We start from the raw sequence: 22413 nt of genomic DNA on the forward strand, positions 1-22413 counted from the left end.
ATCTGTTCTAGGTTCACACCTAAGGCACAATGTCTATTGATAAAAGGTATATGATTAATACTTACAGTTGCATAAAGTGGCTTGCATTTTTCAGAATAAAGACTAGTTTTCTAAACTTTTTTTCTTCTTCAAGTTTATAAAATGCAACAAAATTCTGTTTTTCTACATTTTTCAACAACTGAATAAGTAGTGCTGTTAACATCAGCTAAGTCTGACAGGAGATATCCTAAAATGCATCAATTCCTATTACAATTACTGTTGTAACACAACAGAGAGGCAGGGAGGAGAAAGTAAGAATAGAAAACCAGTATATGACTGAGAAAGTAAAAACTAACCATTTTTTTTACATCTTTCTTTTTCTCTCATATACTAATTACTTAATCTTAAGAGCATAATAAATTAAAATCAGGGGCCTTGCAAAATGATTTTCTGCAGAAAAATATGCTTTTGATTTTATAGACTTTATAAGTCTTTTAAATATCCTAAACTTTTTAGTACATTGTCTGTTTTCTAACCATTTTATTCAAAGCTATTAGTGCAGCAAATAAACAGTACATGCTTTGATCTCATTAAATTACAACTTATAGTTCCTAGAGTCATAAATACTGTACTCTTTTCTCTTGTTCCCCTCCCTTTCTGGTTCTCGGGTAGTCTGTTTAATATCACTATCTCCTTGAGTGCACTGACATTTACTCAGACAAACAACAGAGGTTATGAATGCAGCTTATAGATAGGATCGGGAATTCTTCATGGTTGCCATAATGGTGAACCCAGCATTCAGAACTTGAATACCTAGTTTTATCTAACAACTAAGTTTGGTCTGTTTAACTTTGCTCCACAAAAAAAAGGAATTCCATCTTATCATAAGCCAATAACTTAACTGTTCTGGACAAAATCATAGAACAGTTTAAGAAAAATAAATTTATCTTTGGAAAAATTAATGATTAGAAGTTTGAATGAGTGATATAACAAATGTTACTTGATTATCTTCTGGGGAAAAAAGGTTAAAAGGGAAAAAAAAGCTTTTCCTAAAGTTAAAAATCAAAGCTACATAAAATATAAAAAAATATAAAATTAGTGTACCTAGAATGTCTGAAATGTTAAAAACTGGCTCTAAAAATGTATTTTCAAATTATCACCCTTCAGTTACTCAGATTCTGAAGTCTCAAAGGTGTTCTCTCACTTTACCCTTCCACATTCTCTCCTCCAAGAACAATTTGGTGGTGTGCACACTGACAGTAACACTTTCCAGAGTGACAGGGACCACTGCCGCATGACATATCAGTACAGTGAGGTCTTCCTTGCCTCCCATGGCCTGAGAAAAAGAGGCAAGCGCTCTTGTGAGCAACACCACTCCACTCATGTGTAGAAGCAGACATTCTTTCCCCTCTTCCATAAACCCACTGAGGGACTGGACTCTCTCCAGGGATTCCCATGAGCCTCACCTCTATCTATAGGTCAGTCTTAAATTGTGCACTAGAAATATAATAGTCTATCATGTTAAAAGGAAACATTTGTTTCTATTTAATACAAAAAAGTTATTTAGTATGAACACTTATGAGACATCGTTTTTTTCATACTGCAAAAGCTAATTGCATAAAGACACATGAATATTTTAATGTACTCGCTAAATTAATATGGATGTTATTTAATTACTTATGTCGTAAAAATATTTTTAAAATAAGTGAACCAAAGAGACACCACTGAAAATGTGCTTATTCACAACTACTGAATTGATATTTAGTTATTTGTATTTGTGTTTGAAGTTCATATTAATAAAAATGAATGATCATTTTAGTAATTCTTTGCCTTAGGATTCCAGATAAATTTCTGAATTACAGCTTTTTCTCTTTATATTTAAAGAGCCATCTTTAATATTCTAGGATGTGGCTAAAAAGAAATGTTTTCGACATATAATTTGCTAGATGGACATAGACGTTTAAGAACTAGAAAACATAAGATTTTAAAGCCGGGCTCGGTGGCTCAGCCTGTAATCCCGCGCCTTTGGGAGGCTGAGGTGAGTGGATTGCCTGAGCCTGCGGGTTCAAGACCAGCCTGGGCAGTGAGACCTCATCTCTACAATAAATCAAAAAATCAGCTGGGCATGGTAGTGCATGCCTATAATTCTGGCTACTTGGAAGGCTGAGACAGAAGCATCGCCGGAGCCCAACAGGTCGAGGCTGCAGTGGCCGGGAGCAGCCACTGCACTCCAGTCTGGGCGATAGAGTGAGACTCCAACTCAAAAAAAAAAAAAAAAAAGAAAACATAAGACTTTAAAAGGCAAAAAACATATAATTTATCACCGCCCATTTTAATGTTCCACACCAAGCTACACCTATGGCCTTTACTTTTTGCTATAAGAACAGAGTCCAGAGAATAGATAACCAATTATTGGAAGTTATAAGATCAAAGAGCTACATTTAACAGTTAATAATGTTATCAATACTAATGATCTTTGAACTGTAGCCTAGTGTTTATTAATACAAGGCACCTCAATCTTTATCCATGCTTTTCTTGAAAAGGTGTTCAAAAAGAAAAGTAGTAAAATTTCCCAGTTGCTTGAATTATGCATTAAAGAATCTGGACACAAAACACCCTTCTTCAAAACTTATACCTATGTCTCTATATCCTTAATAAAATTTTATTCACTCATTCCTTCCTTCCTTCATTCATTGAGTCAGAGTCTCACTATGTCGCTCAGGATGAAATGCAGTGGCACGCTCAAGGCTACTGCAGCCTCGACCTGCTGGGCTCAGGCAATCCTTCCACCTCAACCTCCGAGTAGCTGGGACTACAGGTGTGTACCAACACACTCAGCTAATTTATTTATTTATTTATTGTAGGGACAAGGTCTCGCCAAGGTGCCTAGGCTAGCCTCTAATCCTGGGCTCAGGCAGTCCTATTGCCTCCACCTCCCAAAGTGCTGGGATTATAGGCGTGAGTCACTACGCCTGGCAAAATTTTAATTTTAGTAAAATTATAGCTAAATATAAAGATGAACTTTCAGTTACCAGATACAGAAGTAAGGAGCTTAGAAGTCACAACTCCATTCTAATAACTAATCAATTAGATTTACTGAACAATGTAATTTTAGCTGAACAAATCATTAAGTTTCCTTAGATCTGTCAGAGAAGTGAAGTTACAGGGCAAAACGCTAACCCTGCCATTGAAGAGACAGGCAAATACAGAGAATGACAACTTACTGGAGCAGAAGTCTCTGTGAGAGCCAGCGCCAGGGTAGAAAAACCTGAACTGTAATTGACAAACTACTGGTGGCTTTATGGACAACTCAGAGGGTTAGAAACTCCAGGGGGGCACTCAGTCATTGTGAGGTAGGCCAGGGACACATCTTTGTGAGTTTTACCTCCAGGAGCTCTAAGAGGTCCTCACAGTGAATACTGGAGAAAAATCCTCTTGCACTTCCAGCAGGGAGGAGACAACCTTTTGACACACACTGAAGCACTCTGTTCTTTTTGAGGCCTGCCTTGAAGAGAAACTATTTCACCACAGCTTAACTTGCTAGGGTTGTATCAGAGCCTAACCAACCCAGGGGAAGGGAAATGCCCAATTTCAGCCTCCTTCAGCCATCCTGTCCCACCTAAGAGGGAGGAAAAGAAACTGGCAAGCACTGGTGAAGTTCAGAGTTCAGTGGACCAGGTTTCCCAAGACTGAGACCTGAAACAGGCCTAGAATGCTTCCCCCCATCAGCCTACCCCTGTATCACTAAAGGTCTGCTGACCACAGTTCCTTCTACCCAGTGGACAAGGTCTCCCTTTCAACAAGCAGCAGCAAGGCACACGGAAAGGCAAAAAACAGTTTGAAGAAACTGAGCAAACATTAGAGCCAGAGTCAGATGTGGCAGGAATGCTGAAATGATCAGACCAGGAGTTTTTAAAACTTATGATTAGTATGCTAAGGGCTTGAATATAAAAAGTAGACAACATGCAAGAACAGATGAATAATATAAGCAGACACATGAAAATTCTAAGAATCAAAAAGAAATGCTATAGGTCAAAAACACTGTCACAGAAATAAAGAATGCCTTTGGTGGGCTCTTAAGTAGGCTGGCCACTGCAAAGGCAAGAATTTACGAGCTATAGTAAACGTAAAAGTGACAACAGACACTTACAAAACTAAAAAAGCAAAGAGGAAAAAAAAGACAGAGGGTGGAAGGGACTGGAACAGAATACCCAGGAACTGTGGGACGACTACGGAAGGCATGACTTATGCACACTGGGAATACAGAAGAGGAAGAGAAAAGGGAACAAAAGCAATATATCAAGAAATAATCAGTGAACATTTTCCCAAATTAATGTCAGACGCAAAACTTGAGCTCCAGGAAGCTCAGAGAAAACCAAGTAGGATAAATGCTAAAAATACCTACATCTAGTTATATCATAACCAAACATCAGAAAATCAAAGATAAAGAAAAAAAACCTTGAAAGAAACCTGAGGGAAGAAACACCTTACCTACAGAGGGGAAAAGATAAGAATTATGCACAACTTCTCCTCAGAAACCATGCAAGAAAAAGGAATGAAGTGAAACATTCAAAAAATTGAGAGAAAAAAACAATGTACTACCAACCTAGAATTCTTTAGCCTATTAGATTATCCTTCAAAAGTGAAGAAAGCTGGGCACAGTGTCTCACACCTGTAACCCCAGCACTTTGGGAAGCCAAGACAGGAGGACTGCTTGAGCCCAGGAGTTTGAGACCAGCTTGAGCAACATAGCAAGACCTCGTCTCTACAAAATATCAAAAAAATTAGCTGGGTGTTGTGGCATGCGCCTGTAGTCTCAGTTACTTAGGAGGCTGAGGCAGGAGGATTGCTTGGGTCCAGGAGTTTGAGTTTGCCGTAAGCTGTGGTTGTGCCACTGTACTCCTGGGTAACAAAGTGAGATCCTGATGTTTGTGTGTGTTGTTTTTGTTTTTTGAGTGGGAAACTGTTACCTAGGCTGGAGTGCAGTGACACAATCACAACCACTGCAGTCACAACCTGCTGGGCTCAGACGATCCTTCCACCTCAGCCTTCCAATAGCTGGGACTACAGGAATGTGCCATCACTCCAAGCTAATATTTTTATTTATTGTAGAGATGCGATCAAGTTGCCCAGGCTGGTCTTGAGCCCCTCTGCTCAGGCAATCCTCTCACCTCCGCCTCCCTAAGTGCTGAGATTAGAGACATGAGCCACCGTGCCTGGCTAAAGAAAAGTTTTTAAAACAGTAGAACAGGCTAGGGAAGGAAAAAAAAATCAAACCATCAAATGCTCATTAAAAAGCACAAAAGGCAAAGAAAGAGTGGAAGAGAAAAATAAAAACCATGAACGAGAGCCACAAATCAGTAACAAATGTGAAAGATATTAATTCAAATATATCTACAATTGCTTTAAACATCAATGGTGTAAAGATAGGAATTATGAGAAGGGATCAAAAACAAGGCCCAAGTATATGTTGTCTATAAGAAACCTACTTTAACTATTAATATGAAGATACACATAGAGTTAAAGGGATGCAGAAAGATATACCATGCTAACATACTAACCAGAAGAAACTAGGAGTAGCTATATTAACTTTAGACTTAGAAGACTTCAGAGAAAGGAAATGTATCAGAGATTTAAAAAAGCATTATATTACTATAAGAAACGGACTGGCAGCAGTGGGAAACTGTCAGGGGAGAGGGTGGGATTGGCAGTTGAGGGAAACTGCTGGGGAGGGAGGGGCATACCTTATCAACAAGGGTACATGCATAATCAATGTTTGTATACCTAACCCTGAACTGTACCCCACATCTTTACAATAAAAAATTAAAATAAAATAAAAAATGCAAAGTAGATAGAAGAAAAAATAACAAAGAACGCAAAAAAAAAACATTATATGATGAACATTATATAATGATAGAGGGGTCAATTGTCCAAGAAGAGACAATAATCCTGAATGTTTATGTGCCTAATAACAGAATGTCAAAATACATGAAGCAAAAACAGACAGTACCGCAAGAGAAACAGATGACAGATGAATCCACCATTATAACCGAAAACTAATACCTGTCTATCAGGAGTGGACAGATCCAACAGGCAGAAAATCAGTAAGGATAAAGTTGAGCTCAACTGAAGTAGTCTATCAGTATCAATTATCTACCATCAGTCAAGTGGATATAATTGACACTGATAGACTACTTCGTCCAACAACACATTCTCCTTAAACTCACACAGAAATTCGCCAAGATAGACCATATTTGGGGCCATAAAGCATACTTGAACAAATTTAAAAGAATAGAAATAATACAGTGTCTGCACTCAGATCACAATGGAATTAAACTAATATAAAGTAAACCAAAAATAAAATAACAAAAAGTTTATAAATCCCTAAATATTTGGAGATTAAACAACACACTTAAATAACACATGGGTCAAAGAAGAAATCTCAAGAGAAATTTTTAAATATTTTGAACTGAAAATGAAAATGAACTTATCAAGATGCTGTGAAAACAGTGCTAAGAGAGAAAATTACAGCACTGAAGGTATATATTTTAAAAGAAAAAAGAAATAAAATCATGCTTGGTGCAGTGGCTCATGCCTGAAATCCCAATACTTTGGGAGTCCAAGGTGGGAGAATCGCTTGAGGACAGAAACTCAAGACCAGCGTGGGCAAAATAGTGAGACCTTGTCTCTACAAAAAGACCTCCTCTCTACAAAAAAATTTAACAATTAGCTGGGCATGGTGGTACACGCCTTTTGTCTCAGCTACTCGGAAGGTTGAACCCCTTCAGCTCAGGGGTTTGAAGTTGCAGTGAGTCATGACTGTGTCACTGCACTCTAGTCTGGGCAACAGAGTGAGACCCTGACAGAAACAAAAGGAAAGGAAAGGAAAGGAAGGGAAGGGGAAGAGGAAGGGGAAGCGGAAGGGGAAGGGAAAAAGAAAGGGAAAGGTAAGGAGAAAGGGAAAGGAAAGACAAGTCTGGGCGACAGAGTGAGACTCTGACTTAAAAAAAAAAGACATTTACACTATCAATGAAAGAAACAAGGAAAGAAGGAAGGAAGGGGAAGGAAGGAGGGAGGGATGGAGGGAGAGAGAGGGAGAAGATATCTAAATCAATAATCTAAACTTCTGAATAAACCTGTTTTTTTGTTCTAAAATAAAAATAATCTAAGCTTCCACCTTAGAAAACTAAAAACAAAACAAATCTAAAGTAGAATAAAAGAAATAATAACAATTAGAGCAGAAATCAATGAAACTGAAAACATAAAATCAATAGAGAAAAATCAACAAAACAAAAAGCTGTTTCTTTGAAAAGATCAATAAAATTAATAAGCCTCTACCGAGGCTAAGAAAAAAAGAAGAAGAGACACAATTTGCTAATATAAAAAATGAAAGAGGAGGCTTCACTACAAACCATTAGGACACTTAAAGGATAATAAAGAAACATTATGACCAACTCTATGCCCACAAATCTCATAACCTAGATAAAACAGACCAATTCTTTGAAAAACACAATCTGTCAAAACTCACACAAGAAGAAACAATCTAAAGAGGCTCATATCTATTAAAGAAATGGAATCAACAATGAATAACTTTCCAAACAGAAAGCATCAGGCCCAGACTATGTCCTTGGAGAATTCTACCAAGTATTGAAGGTAGAAATTACACCAATTATCTTGAATCTTTTTCAGAAGAAAGAAACAGAGGCAATACTTTCTGAGTCATTCTATGAGGTCAGCATTACCTTATTACCAAAACCAGACAAAGGTATTAAAAGAAAGGAAGACTATAGTCTAATAGCTGTCATTGAGATAGAACCAAAAATCCTCAACAAAATATTATCAAATCAAATCTGACAAGGTATAAAAAGAATTATTCACCATAAACAAATGGGATTTATTTCAGGTATGCAAGGCTGGCTCAACCTTCAAAAATCAATTAATATAATCTATCATATCAACAAGCTAAAGAAAAAAATCAAATGATAATACCAATAGATAGAGAAAAGATCATTAGATAAAATATAATATTTATTCATAATTTAAAATATCTCCACAAACTAGGAATAGAGGGAAACTTCCTCAAGTTGGCAGGTAACATCTACAAAAACCTACAGTTAACATCATACTTAATGGTGAGAAACTAGAAGTTTTTCCACTAAGCTCGGGAATAAGCGAAAGACATCCCCTTTACACCACTGCTTTTCAATATCATGCTGGAAGTCCTAGCTTATGCAATAAAGTAAGGAAATAAAAATCATACAGATTAAGAAGGAAGAAATAAACCGGGCTCGGTGGCTCAGCCTATAATCCCAGCGCTTTGGGAGACTGAGGTGAGTGGATTGCCTGAGCCCATGGGTTCGAGACCCACCTGGGCAACTCGGTGAGACCGCCTCTCTACAATAAAATTAAAAATTAGCTGGGCGTGGTAGTGCACGCCTGTAGTTCCAGCTACTTGAAGGCTGAAGCGGAAGGATCGCCAGAGCCCAGCAGGTCGAGGATGCAGTGGCCGGCAGCATGCCACTGCACTCCAGTCTGGATGACAGAGTGAGACTCCAACTCAAAAAAAAAAGAAGGAAGAAATAAAATTGTTTTTGTTTGTAGATGACATGATCATCTATGCAGAAAATCTAAAATCAATCAACCCCCCCCACACAAAACTCCTAGAACTAAACAGCAATTCCAACAAGGCTGTAGAATAAAAGGTTAATATTATAGAAGTCAATTGCATTCTTATACATAGCAATGAACGAGGGAAATTCGACATTAAAAACACGTTATCATTTACATTAGCCAGCCTCAAAATAAAATACTTAAGCATAATCTAACAATATATATATAAGACCTATAAGAGGAAAGCCACAAAACTCTGAAAATATATATCAAAGAAGAATTAATAAATGAAAAGACAACCCAAGCTTATGAATAGGAAGACTCAATATTACCAAAATATCAGTTCTTCCCAACTTGATCTATAGATTTAATGCAATCCCATTCAAAATCTCTGCAAGTTATTTTGTGGATATCAACATAATAAGTCTAAAGTTTGTATGAACAGCAAAATACCCAGAATAGCCAACTCAATGTTGTAGAAAAACAAGAAGTCAGTAGACTAACACCTCCCAACTCTAAGACTTACTATTAAAGCTACAGTAACCAGCCGGGCAACTGTGGCTCAAGCCTGTAATCCCAGCACTTTGGGAGGCTGAGGTGAGAGTACTGCCTGAGCCCAGGGATTTGAGACCAGCCTGGGCAACTTGGTGATACCTCGTCTCTACCATAAATCAAAAAATTAGGTGGGCATGGTGGCACATGCCTGTAGTTCCAGTTACTTGGAAGGCTGAGGTGGAAGGATCGCCTGAGCCCAGCAGGTAGAGGCTATGGTAGCTGTGACATACTACTGCACTCCAGCCTGGGCACCAGTGAGACTTCGACCCAAAAAAAAAAAAGCTACAGGAACCAAGACAGTGTGGTACTGGCAAAAGAATAAACAAATCGATCAGTGGAACAGAACAGAAAGCCCCAAAACACATACACATAAATGCAGTCAATTAATATCTGACCAAGAACAAAGGCAATACAATGGAGCAAAGACAGTCCTTTCAAAAAATGGTGATGGGACAATAAAGACATCTACATGTTTAAAAAAAAATGGCGCCAGGCTCGGTGGCTCAGCCTGTAATCCCGCGCCTTGGGAGTACGAGGAGGAGTGAATTGCCTGAGCCCGCGGGTTCGAGACCCGCCTGGGCAACTTGGCGAGACCTCATCTCTACAATAAATCAAAAAATTAGCTGGGCGTGGTAGCGCGCGCCTGTAGTCCCAGCTACTTGGAAGGCTGAGGCGGATGGATCGCCAGAGCCCAGCAGGTCGAGGCTGCGGTGGCTGGGAGTGGCCACTGTACTCCAGTCTGGGTGACAGAGTGAGACTCCAACTCAAAAGAAAAAATGGTTCCAGACACAGACTTTACATTCTTCACAAAAAATGAACCACAGACCAAAATGTAAAAGGCAAAACTATAAAACTTGAGATAACATAAAGCAAAAACTTAGATAACCTTGGGTATGATGATAGCTTTTTTATATACAACACCAAGGGCATGATCCATGAAAGAACTGATACACTAAGCTTCACTAAAATTAAATGTTTTGCTCTTCGAAAGACACTGTCAAAAGAATGAAACGTTGAGCCTCAGAATAGGAGAAAATATTTGCAAAAGATACATGTAATAAAAGTAAAAGACTTATCCATATGAAAACATGTCCAACATCATATGTCAATAGGGAAATGAGATAAAAACAAGATAACACTACACACCCATTAGAATGACCAAAATCCAAAGAACTGACAACATCAGATGCTGGTGAGGATGTGACAGAGGTAGAGGGTGTGTATATATGGGAACAGGGAGTATATGGGAACTCTGTACTTCCCATTCGATTTTGTTGTGAACCTAAGACTACTCTAAAAAATAAAGTTTATTAAAATATTAAATTATACTATAATAGTGAAAATGTATGCATACATAAAGGTATAAATGCTTGGATTTGTTTTTTGGTATTCTTTTCCTTTTAAAAGCAGAGTCCTTCAGAGTTATGACAACATTGACCCAAATTAGTAGAAAAATTTTTTTCTCAAAATTAATAGTATAACTTTAATAATTAATAACACCATTCATATTCATTTATCCCTTGAGTTCAAAGTATATTGTTGAAAAACGGCTGCAGGAGGTTTGCAGTGCAATCTTTATGAAACAGAATTTTCTCTGTACTGAAATCAACTAGCCTATACAAAAACTGAATCCGTAACTGGTCTCACTAATGTTATACCCTAACCAAGTGTATGAATCCCAACAGGAAACAGATGGTACACATAAATTAGGGTAATCTGAAGATGGTCTATGTACCAAGGTATGAACAGGATAAAAAGGAACCCCAAGGGATGGTACAAGTCCCAGAGGTTAGTTACTGAAACCCCAAACAAGAGAGAGTATCATGTGGATTAGGCCAATCTGAGAGTAGTGTCCCTTGAGGGACATGGCCAGCCTGAAGTTACATCACAAGGAAGGAACAGGGAGAATAAATACTCTGATTCACTCTTTCCTTCCTTCCATCAGCCTAGCTCTCCACTGGCCCAGCTCAATAGGAAGCCATAAGATATGGATGCCTGTTGTTGCAATTCATAGTTAGCCTTCAATGGATAAATCTGGTTCTGGAGGGACAAATGGAAAATATTTTGTATGCCAATAAGTTAAATAACTACAAATTAAGTACTTTTTTTTTTGAGTTGGAGTCTCAAACTGGAGTCGCCCAGACTGTCGCCCAGACTGGAGTGCAATGGCACACTCATGGCCACTCCAGCGTTGACCTGCTGGGTTCCAGCAATCCTTCTGCCTCGGCCTTCCAAGTAGCCGGAACTACAGGCGCGTGCTATCATGCCCGGCTAATTTTTTATTTATTGTACAGACGAGGTCTTGCCAAGTTGCCCGGGCTGTTCTCAAAGCCATGGGCTCAGGCAATCCACTCGCCATGGCCTCCCAAGTGCTGAGATTACAGACTGAGCCACCAAACCCAGCCAAATTAAGTACATTTTAAATGTTATCTCAAACATTTATGGAGTGCCAGTAAGGATAGGCATTTAATTCTCTCATGGATAGGCCCTAAAATGATTCTAAATGGCATTATGCAAGCTGGGCTTTGAAGGGAGTAAGGAAAGGAAGCAAGAGGTTATTCTCAGTAGACACATCAAATCCTTACCTACTACTTCTTCCTCTCATGCCAACTCTCCCTTTTTATCAGTTGCAAATCATGAAATACTGAATTGATCCTAACCAAGCAGGCTTAAATAATAATGGGGACTTACTGGCTCAGGTAATTAAAAAGTCTAAAAGTAGGATAAGATGCAGGGTTTTGTTGACAACAATGCCATCAATGAATAGGCTTCTTTATGCCACACCTTTCTGGCATCTTCATTGTCAGGCTCCCCCTTTTTGACTTCTCTCATGGCTGAAGGTTGACTGTCAGCCACAGTGGAAGTTATGTTCTGCTTTATAACCAGAAGCTAGCTAAGGTCATGTGTCCATTCCTGAACCAATGACTACGGCCATGGAAATATATATGTTTGTGACATTCTTGCCAATTTACAGCTCAGCTCTAAAGCTAGGGCATCAAAAGAAAAATCTGGATTAGATTAGAAAGAAGAAAAGGGGATACTGATGCTCAGAAAGCAACCAATAAGTGTTCAATGCACACTTTCATTCATGATGCTCCAGCTATACCAGATGTTTTCTAGTTCCTCAAATATACTTAATGATTTCCTGCCTTGAGGCTTTTGCACATGCTGCTCCCTCTACCTGGAACATTATGGTCTTCCCTCCTCTACTCTTTTACCCCCAATCTAATAAAAGCACCTGTTGTAATGCCATCACATTCTTTAGCTTTTCTTCAGTTCACTTATAACAGTTTTAAATTAATCTGTGTAATTACTTGTTTTTTTATCTAACTACCACATTGGACTACAAACGTCACAAAAGCAGGAACATGTTTTGTTTTCTTCAGAGCTGTATCCTTAGTGCCACACAGTACCTGGCACATACAAGTCATTCACTAAATATTGTGTGAATGATGGTGCTAATAAGGTTGATATACAATGAATCCTAATTGGCTATCCATGTCACCATAAAAATGCTACTACTGGTCACAAGTCAAAGAAACAATATTTTGAATAGATTAGAACAAGTTCATTGATTATCTTTACTGGAATCCTAACTTAAAACTTATGCACGTGTATTAAAACATTTTATAGCCGGGCTCGGTGGCTCAGCCTGTAATCCCGCGCCTTTGGGACGCTGAGGTGAGTGGATTGCCTGAGCCCACGGGTTCAAGACCCGCCTGGGCAACTTGGCGAGACCTCATCTCTACAATAAATAAAAAAAAAAAATTAGCCGGTCGTGGTAGTGCGCGCCTGTAATTCCAGCTACTCGGAAGGCTGAGGCGGAAGGATCGCCGGAGCCCAGCAGGCGAGGCTGCGGTGGCCGGGAGCGGCCACTGCACTCCAGTCTGGGTGACAGAGTGAGACTCCAACTCAAAAAAAAAAAAAAAAAAATTTATTTATCTTTTTACCAAAAAAATCTACTTAACTGTTTTCAAGTAGTAGTCCATAAAACTATTTAGACTATAAATTTTATTTAATAGTATAAAACTATATCAATCATACCTTCTTTAAACTGCATATTTCAGATTCTTGCTTTTTATTTAAAGCTGAAAGTCTTTTGTTTAATTGTACTGCTTCCTGTACTGGAATATGAAAGACAGTTAGGAAAGCATTACGTTTAATGTGTATTTCAAATAAAGTATCACCAAGATAAACAAGGAAAATAATACCCATGCAATGTATATATTATTTAATTTAAATAATATCCCTTAAACTGCCATTTACCAGTATTATCAGATAAGTTCAATTTATTCATAAGTCCATTTAAACATTCTCTACTGAACATGTATGTTTAAAAAAGACAGCACATACCATTTTGTTCTAACTTTTCATGATTCTCTTTTACCAATCCAAATTGACCTGTTATTGTAGCATAGTATTTCTCAATTTCATTCAGTTGCTTATGATAATCTTCTTTAGCCAGAAGATGTAACTGGATCTTTTGCTCCTATTTTGAAGAGTAATTGTAAGTGTTGTGTGTATGTATATATATATATATATATATATATATATATATTACACACACACACATACATTAAAAAATATATTGTGGTAAACAACTGTTGTTAGTAATATACCATAAATAAATGGCAATAAAAAGTACTCTCTGAGTACACCATAAGAGGAAATGTTGTTAGGAGATGTTTCTAAATCTATGTAAAACTAAAGCAAACATTTTTTTCCTGTTATAAAATAGTCACTTCAGGTTATGTTTCCCTTATTTATAACTTCTTTTTCAAAATCTTTTTGTGAAAAGGTCAGTCAGTCTAACACTAAGCAAAGTGAGGAGAAAATTAAAGCACCATTCTTGGTACTTTAGAAAATAATTTTTCTTTTTCTAAATTATCTGAATAATCAGGATCTATCTAGATCACTATTTTGATTCTTAATCGTTTCAATTTGCTAACATAACTGTGATATGTATTATCAAAACATATAACTTTTCTGAGAACTTTATTATTATTATTATTATTATTTTACTTTTATTTTTTGAGTTGAAGTCCCACTCTGTTGCCCAGGCTGGAGTGCAGTGGCACACTCATGGCCACCCCAGTGTCAACCTGCTGGGCTGGCGATCCTTCCCCCTCAGCCTTCCAAGTAGCTGGAACTACAGGTGCGCGCTCCCACACCTGGCTAATTTTTGACTTATTGTAGAGATGAGGTCTCGCCTAGTTGCCCGGGTTGGTCCCAAACCCGCGGGCTCAGGCAATTCTCTCACCTTGGCCTCCCAAAGAGCCGGAATCACTGGCTGAGCCACCAAGCCCGGCCAAGATTAATTTTAATGAATATAGTACCTTCTTATGCACTAAGAAATGAAAGGTTGAAGCCAGAGGACCATATGAGGCCAGGAGCTTGAGATCAGCTTAGGCAACACAGCAAGACCTCATTGCTAAAAAATTTTTTAAAATTAGCTGGGTGTGGTAGTATGTGTCTCTAGTCCCAAGTGCTTGGGAGGCTGAGGTGAAAAAATTGCTTGAGGCTAGAAGTTCAAGACTGCAGTGAGCTATGATCACAAGCCACTGCACTCCAGGCTGGGTAAGAGAGCAGGAACCTATCTCTTAAAAAAAATTGAAATGAAATGACAAACAATAATCTCTCAGGGATGGGTAGGCAATATAGTATAGTAGAAACGGCTTAAACTGGTGAAAAAACTGGTAAAAATTGGACCCTACTGATATATATATATATGTCACATGTAGCTTATATAAGACATCTCTATATATCTTATATAGAACAATATGAGTCCCACTGTTTTCAGCTAAAGGAGCTACTTTTACCATACCTAGGAATACACTTTAACTCTTAAAAAATACTGTTAGGCTGGGCACAGTGGCGCAAGCCTGTTATCCCAGCACTTTGGGAGGCTGAGGTGAGAGGACTACCTGAGCCCACAGGTTCAAGACCAGCCTGGACAACTTGTCAAGACTCCTGTTGTGGGCTCCTAAATCCTATGTGACAAACTTTGGAATTACTTTGAGTCACTGTTCATTCTCAAACAATCTTCTACTCTCTGGTTGACTGTGAATGCCTCCACTAAATTTCCTTTTGCATGAGTTGGCCAGAGCCATTTCATCTGCTGAAAGTCAAAACACAGGCAGTAGAGCACAGTGGCCCAAAGCTAGTCTGCCTGTATTTAAATCTTGTACCTGTGCCTTAGTCAGTGTGGCCTTGGGTAAATTATTCATCCTGTTTTTAGAATGCAGTTTACAACAGTTATTTCCCTCATAGAGTTGCTGTGAGTATAAAATGATTTAATATATATAAAGCACTAAAAACAGAACCTATTACATAAATCACAATATAATGATTTGTTATTATCCTTATCTGATAAAAATGTTGAGTTTTAAATAACTTTTGTTTAGAATAAGAACGGCTTTCTCTAATGTTAATAAAGAACACACATGACAACTTAAGCTGCACTTAACTCGATTATTTTGGCAAATCTGAAGGTAGTCCTATTTCAAAGTTATTTTTTAATGGTTTTAAACAAAGTAATAATATCATTGGTAATATTGATATTCGTAATAATGATATATTGATGATATATGATGTTTCTCATGCATTTAATTGGGCTTTTCAAATTCACTACTTAGCCATTTGAATTGCAGCAGTTATAAATGCAAACAAATGTGCTTAGCCCTGGGAGGCACATTTGCCTGTCTGGGGAGCTACTATTATCAATAACAATGAACAACAATGAGTCAGTCCTCTCTTCCAAAATGCTATTTAATTCCCGATTTAGAGAACTGTATTAGCTCTCAATAGATGTATAGAAACCCAACACAATTTCACTGAAAACTGGGCTAATGGCATTGTTTCAAGTCAAAGAGTTTTTTGACTTTTCAATTCAAATCAATATGTATGTAGTCTTTCTATTTACTTAGGTCAACTAATTTAAAAACTATGAACATTGGCTGGGTGCACTGGCTCACACCTGTAATTCCAGCACTTTGAGAGGCTGGGGCAGAAGGATTGCTTGAACCCAGAAGTTCAAGACCAGCCTAGGAAACACAACGAGACCTCATTGCTAAAAAAAAAAAAAAAAAAAAAAAAATAGGTATGACTGGCCTGGCTGCCATCTTCCCAACCATAAGTGGACTCTGAACAATTATCATAACACTGTAAGAAAGGGATTGGCAGTAGTGAGAAACTGCCAGGGAAAGGGGGGTGGGATCAACAGTTGAAGGAAACTGCCAGGGGAGGAAGAGGCATTCCTCATCAACAAGGGTATCTGCATAATGAACATTTGTATACTTAACCCCGAATTGTACCCCACATCTTTAAAACAAAATTTAAAAAATGAAAGCAAGCAGCTAAACTTGAGGAATATATAAAGACAATGAGAATATATATTTAAGGACAATATTCTGTCCTATGAATATATACAATTTAATCATTCCTCTAGATTTATGCATATATATTCTGTTTGGTGACTTTCTAAGAAGAGAATAAAGTATATCACATTTCTTTAAAAAAATAAATAAAAAAGATAAAAATAAAACACTTAGCCCAGCCTGGTGGCACGAACCTGTAGTCCCAGCTACTCAGGAGGCTGAGGCAAAGGATCACCTAAGCAAACAATCAGCTTTCAATGAGTAGATTTTAGAGGAAAAGATAAATATTATCTGCCATATATTAATACGTGATTCCACAAAAGCTTTAACCTTTCAGCTAAGAGTAAAATAGGCAATCAATGCCCCTGAAGGTTAACTAAAACCGTAGCAAAGATCAAAGAGATTCCCTAGCCACTTCCTATGCATAAAGCTTTATATATTTTTACATTAGAGTAATTTGTGATATACTCTATTTCACCATCTTTTGCTTGGGGCCAAAACTGAATTCAATGAAAATGCAGTTTCACGGCATTTGTTTGCATGACATAATTCTGATTTTGAAATATATTAGCCTATCCAATGGCCATGATAAACACCATAAAGACTTCCAAATCAGATTGGGCCCATATATTCCTGTGAACCTAGTTGGCTAGAACTGATTTAGTTTTGATAATGAGCTGAAGAGGTCAGTTGTCAAGTTTGCCACTGATTTTCTGACTCAACAAGTAGTTTAAATTCCTTGGGAAGCCACAGCAAAACGTAATTGGTAATAACGCCTGTGAGATATAAGAATATTTTAAGTACAAATAAACCGATGTTACTATTATTAAAACTTTAATATTACATATTATAAAATAAATGAAAGATTATTTTATTGAAATGACTAAGAAATAGTTAAGTGCATACTGTTTTTGTTTTTTTTTACCTCCATAAATTGATTCAAATTATTTTCCTTTTGCACAGCTTTACTATCAAATGCAAAGACTTAGTCTACAAGAAAATAATGTCAGGATTCATTGTTTTCTAAACACGTGCACCTCATTAAAAAAATCTAATCAGCCGGTCTCGGTGGCTCATCGGTGGCTCATCCTGTAATCCCAGCATTTGGGAGGCCAAGGCAAGTGGATTGCCTGAGTTTATGGGTTCGAGACCATCCCAGACAACTTGGTAAGCCCTCATCTCTACAATAAATCAAAAATTATCCAGGTGTGGTGGCATGAGCCTATAGTTCCGGCTACTTGGAAGGCTGAGGCAGAAGGATTGCTGGAGTCTGGAGCCCAGCAGGTCGACGCTGGGATGGCCATGAGCATGCCACTGCAAACAAGCCTGGGTGACAGAGTGAGACTCTACTTCAAAAAAAAAAAAAAATTTAATCTATAAAAATCAAGATTATGGGAAAAACAGACATTACATGCATAATTATCTAAGTGTGTGAAGTCTAAAAGCTTACTTTGAAGGCTTGAGGTATTTAAAATAGGAATAATTTTAAAATATTCACACACAACTTTTTAGAAATATATTTCCTGATAAAAGGCACAGCAGCACACTTCCCCCTTTTGTTTATATAAGTAGACTAATTTGAAGACTTTGGGAGATAAAATTAACTACCCCTAAAACAATCGGTTTGTTATAAGTAAATTTTAGAAGATAAATACCTAAAGATAAAAGTCTCATATTCATTTCCAATTTTGATTTCTTAAATATAAACCTAAACTAAATCAATGGAGCTATAAAACTCAATTTTTAAAAAACCTATGACTTATTTCTTTTTTAAACATAAATTAATTAGTTATTTTTATTTTAAGGGTGTGGGGTACAATTCAGGATTAGGTATACAAGTGGTCATCATACAGGTAAAGTTTGGAGCTTCTTTCTTAAGATAGCCTTACCTTTTTAGTCACAAATATAAGGCATAGAGTACTTTAAAAATATAAAATTATGCTGCCAATATATGTGTGTACAGATATACATAATATTTATAACCATTAAGTTATTTCCAGACAAGTCTTTAGTCTAAAAAATTCTTCTCTGAAAGAAGATATGTGGCTATTCCCAATCACATCAAAACCTTTGATACAGCCAGGCTCAGTGGCTCAGTCTGTAATCCCACGCTTTGGGAGGCTGAGGTGAGTGGATTGCCTGAACCCACGAGTTTGAGACCCACCAGGGCAACTTGGTGAGACCTCATCTCTACAATAAATCAAAAAATCAGCCAGGCGTGGTAGCGCGCGCCTATAGTTCCAGCTACTTGGAAGGCTGAGGCGGAAGAATCACCGGAGCCTAGCAGGTCAAGGCTGCGGTGGCTGGGAGCGGCCACTGCACTCCAGTCTGGGTGACACAGTGAAACTCCAACTCAAAAAAAACCCAAAAAACCTTTGATACCGAAACTGCTTTAATTTAAAAAGAAAAAAAAAAATCTTTCTTATAAGTATTTTCTTTAGAGGAAAATGACACAAAAAGAGAAATAAAATATGATTCAAAGATGCTTTGATAAGTTTTTACTTCCTTCATTAAACTATACTAGTTACTCAGTTATGCAATAGTTATCTATAAATTCAATTACATAACATAGTAATCTATAGAGTAATCACTAAACATAATAGGAAAGATTTTTTCATCAATGACCAAATCACAATGATGGTAAGTTTAATGTTCTAAAGTTTCTTTTTAACATGCTTTGTTGTATTTTTGTAATCACTATCTAATGACAGTGATTGTTTCAAGGAGAAAGTTTGGATATTTTTAGGGACAGACAAATCTTTTGATTCATGATTATGGTAATTTATTTAAGAACATATTGATATGTTATCCTCACTTCTACAAGAAAATCAGCTTACTGAATTCTCAGAAGACAGAAATTTACTAGTAGCTAAGAACTCATCAATAGGAAATCATAAACTTTAAAAGTTTCTTAATATTGTTCTTCAAATTACTTCTTTTAGGACACTTAACTTTACTGCTCCCCCAAAGTCCTTCCTTGACACTAGTGGCTATCTTGTTTCCTGTCTTGCCCGTAGAGCCAAATAATAGAAAAGAATAATGTACTGCTCTGAATAAAATAAGATTAACTGAATTATAAAAGCTGTTAGCACTGTAAATAAAGAACAGGTCATCTGAATTATATAACAATGAAAGGAGAATAATGTAAGAAGAATATATGTAAGAGTGTTTTGAATAAAGAGTACTTTTAACTTTTAAGTAAAAATATAAATATTCTGCCAGAAGGCAAAAAATGTTAAATGTATACATCAAAATATAAAATTATTTTAATAAAAAGTGATGTAATGCTTTGAACTGTCAGAAAAAAATTATGACCATAACTCAAATATCATTTTAGTAGGTATAAAGGTTGTAATTCACAATAACAAAAAGCTTCGAAGTGACCAAAAACTAAAGTACACTGCATGTTTTTATGTTTTTTAAAGATTATAAGTATCTGTTTGATAAAATTTTAAGAGGAATCAAATAAAACACATTTTATGTTGCTTTTGATCTTTAACTTGTAGCCTTATCTCCCAGGTCAAAGGGGACATTATTCAATTTCACTATATTTTGTGTAAAACCACTGTAGCGTTGACGATGACTTTCAGCACAAATGTCATGGTACTTAAAGCTAAACTGGAATCTAGTTTTTCAGCTTCTTAATTATAATCACAGTTTAAAAGAGTCTGACAATATTATTTTTATTCTTTCCAGTTGAACAGCAACAGAATTTTCACATCTTTTATTCATTCAAGCTTAGCCAATCTTTCTATGGCTCTTTTATTTTCTAACACACCAAAACAATTTAAAGAAGCAAAATACTTACTTTATGTTTTTATATGTAATGTCATAAGGAGTGATGTCTTGTTTCTTACTTCTTATATATATGTCTTACTCAAAAATTAATTTTATTTGCTTTACAGTCTGCTCCAAAGAATGAAGATTGAACTAGCATAAACCCATTCAAAAGGCCCATTGCAGATTTAAGCAGATATAGGAGAATTTTGCTCAAAAACACAGAAAAAGTAAATCCTCTGAGTGAAATAAGGTTAGAAAGGAGGAATATCAAAGTAAGTATTTCATTAAATGTTCTGCCGTAAAAACAAAAATATTGATTTTTAAAATATACTATAAAAGAATACAACAAATAATTTCTTGTTGAACAATAAAGATTCAGTACCATACCCTAAGTTTAGAATGATAAACAAGGAGTAACATATTCCAAATATTACTTTATATATTTCCATTTTTGCAGGCTATCATTAATAACTATATGTTTACATAAAATATGTCATTAAAATAGGAGGTTTTAGAGTTGAATTATTTGCTTTTACTATAAGGCCTCTCACAATAATTTGGGAGCTGCATAAAATGTATCTTATAATATACAGGTTGAATATCCATTATCTGAAATGCTGGGACCAGAAGTGTTTTGGACTTGAGGTATTTTCAGATTTTGGAATACTTACATTATATCAGTTGAGTATCTCAGATCTGAAAATCTGAAATCTGAAATGTTACAATAAGCATTTCCTTTGAGTGTTATGCTGTGGCTCAAAGAATTCCCGTTTTTAGAGTTTTTCAGTCTAGAGTTTTCAGATTTAGAATGCTCAAACTTTATAAGCACTATGTAATCTGGAAATAAATTTTTGAAATAATTCATTTATGCAACATTTGAAATTATAAGTCAGGCTTCTAAAAGAGATAGTAATATTCAGTTTCAACTATTCTTTTTTTTTTAACTATAAATATCACATTTATAGCCACAAAAATACTAAGCACTTTATATACTTAATTCAGGTTGGGAAATATATGTTCTGTAATCTCCTTACCATTTCAGTCACTTTCTTCTGTAAAGAATATTTAGAAACCTTAAAAAATAAGCGAGAAAAATCTCATTAAAATTCTTTAATTACCCACAACAAATTCCTCTTATCTTAAAATTGCATGCTATAAAATGTGGCATTTATCTTCTATGCACCATTTACTTTTTAGTGACAGTTTTTCAGAAATTTTATTTACAACAGCCCTCTTCCTTATGACAAAAACAATATATTAATTTACTTATTCAGCACCTATTTACGGCTCCCACATATGCTAGACATGCTCCTAGACTCCTGGGACACAGGAGTGAACAAAACAAAGGCCCTGTCCTTGAGCAGCTTTCTTTCAGGCAGAGGTGGTAATAAGTGGACAATCAATAGATGTAAAAAGTATAATATGTCAGAGAGTGATAACAACTAAGACAAAACTAAAGCAAGAGGGATAGAAAGCAGTCTAGGAGAGTTTGCTACTTCATATCAGCTCTTCATTAAAGAAAGTTTTTTAAAAAAAGCATTAACAACTGTTTTAAACCAACATATTATCTCACAAACCAAAGATAATAGTCATTAACACTTTGGTACTAAAAGTTTTTTGGGGGTGTTGGGGTCTCTCTCTGTCACCCAGGCTGGAATGCAGTGGTACAATCATGGCTCACCGCAGCCTCGACCTCCTGGTTCACACAATCCTTCTGCCTCAGCCTCCCAAATTGCTGGGACTACAGGCATGTGCCCTCACACCTAGCTAATTTTTTTTTTTGGTAGAGACAAGGTCTCGCAATGTTGCCTAGACCTGTCTCAAGCAATCCTCCCACCTCAGCCTCCCAAAGTCTGGGATTACAGGCATGAGCTACTGCACCTGGCCCTAAAAGATTTTTTTTTAATGCATTTAATATTTTTAAAGAGAGCCATTGGAAAGTGATAATAAATGTACTATTTATTTTGCAACCTATTTTTAATTAATAAATAATAAACACCTCTATGAAAAATTATTATACATTATAACTTTTTAATGGCTTCATGTATTCCATTGTTTGACTTTACCATAATTTACCTAATCCTTCTCATTTACAGATTTACTTTAGTTTACT

The 22413-nt window shown here is 36.5% G+C and overlaps 1 protein-coding gene across 1 annotated transcript in view; it reads right to left on the reverse strand.

Moving 5' to 3' along the window:
- CCDC73 (coiled-coil domain containing 73) overlaps positions 1-22413 on the reverse strand; it is a 128025-nt gene that overhangs the window by 60422 nt on the left and 45190 nt on the right. The window contains exons 6-8 of the mRNA XM_008073694.2: positions 21335-21373; positions 13498-13633; positions 13189-13268 (exon numbers count right to left, since the gene is read on the reverse strand). Of these exons, the coding sequence (XP_008071885.1) occupies positions 13189-13268; positions 13498-13633; positions 21335-21373 (255 nt within the window). The remainder of the gene's footprint in view (positions 1-13188; positions 13269-13497; positions 13634-21334; positions 21374-22413) is intronic.

Source organism: Carlito syrichta, unplaced genomic scaffold, assembly GCF_000164805.1.
Source record: "Carlito syrichta isolate Samal-C Ts95f unplaced genomic scaffold, Tarsius_syrichta-2.0.1 Scaffold316023, whole genome shotgun sequence".
NCBI classification, from domain to species: Eukaryota; Metazoa; Chordata; class Mammalia; order Primates; family Tarsiidae; genus Carlito; species Carlito syrichta.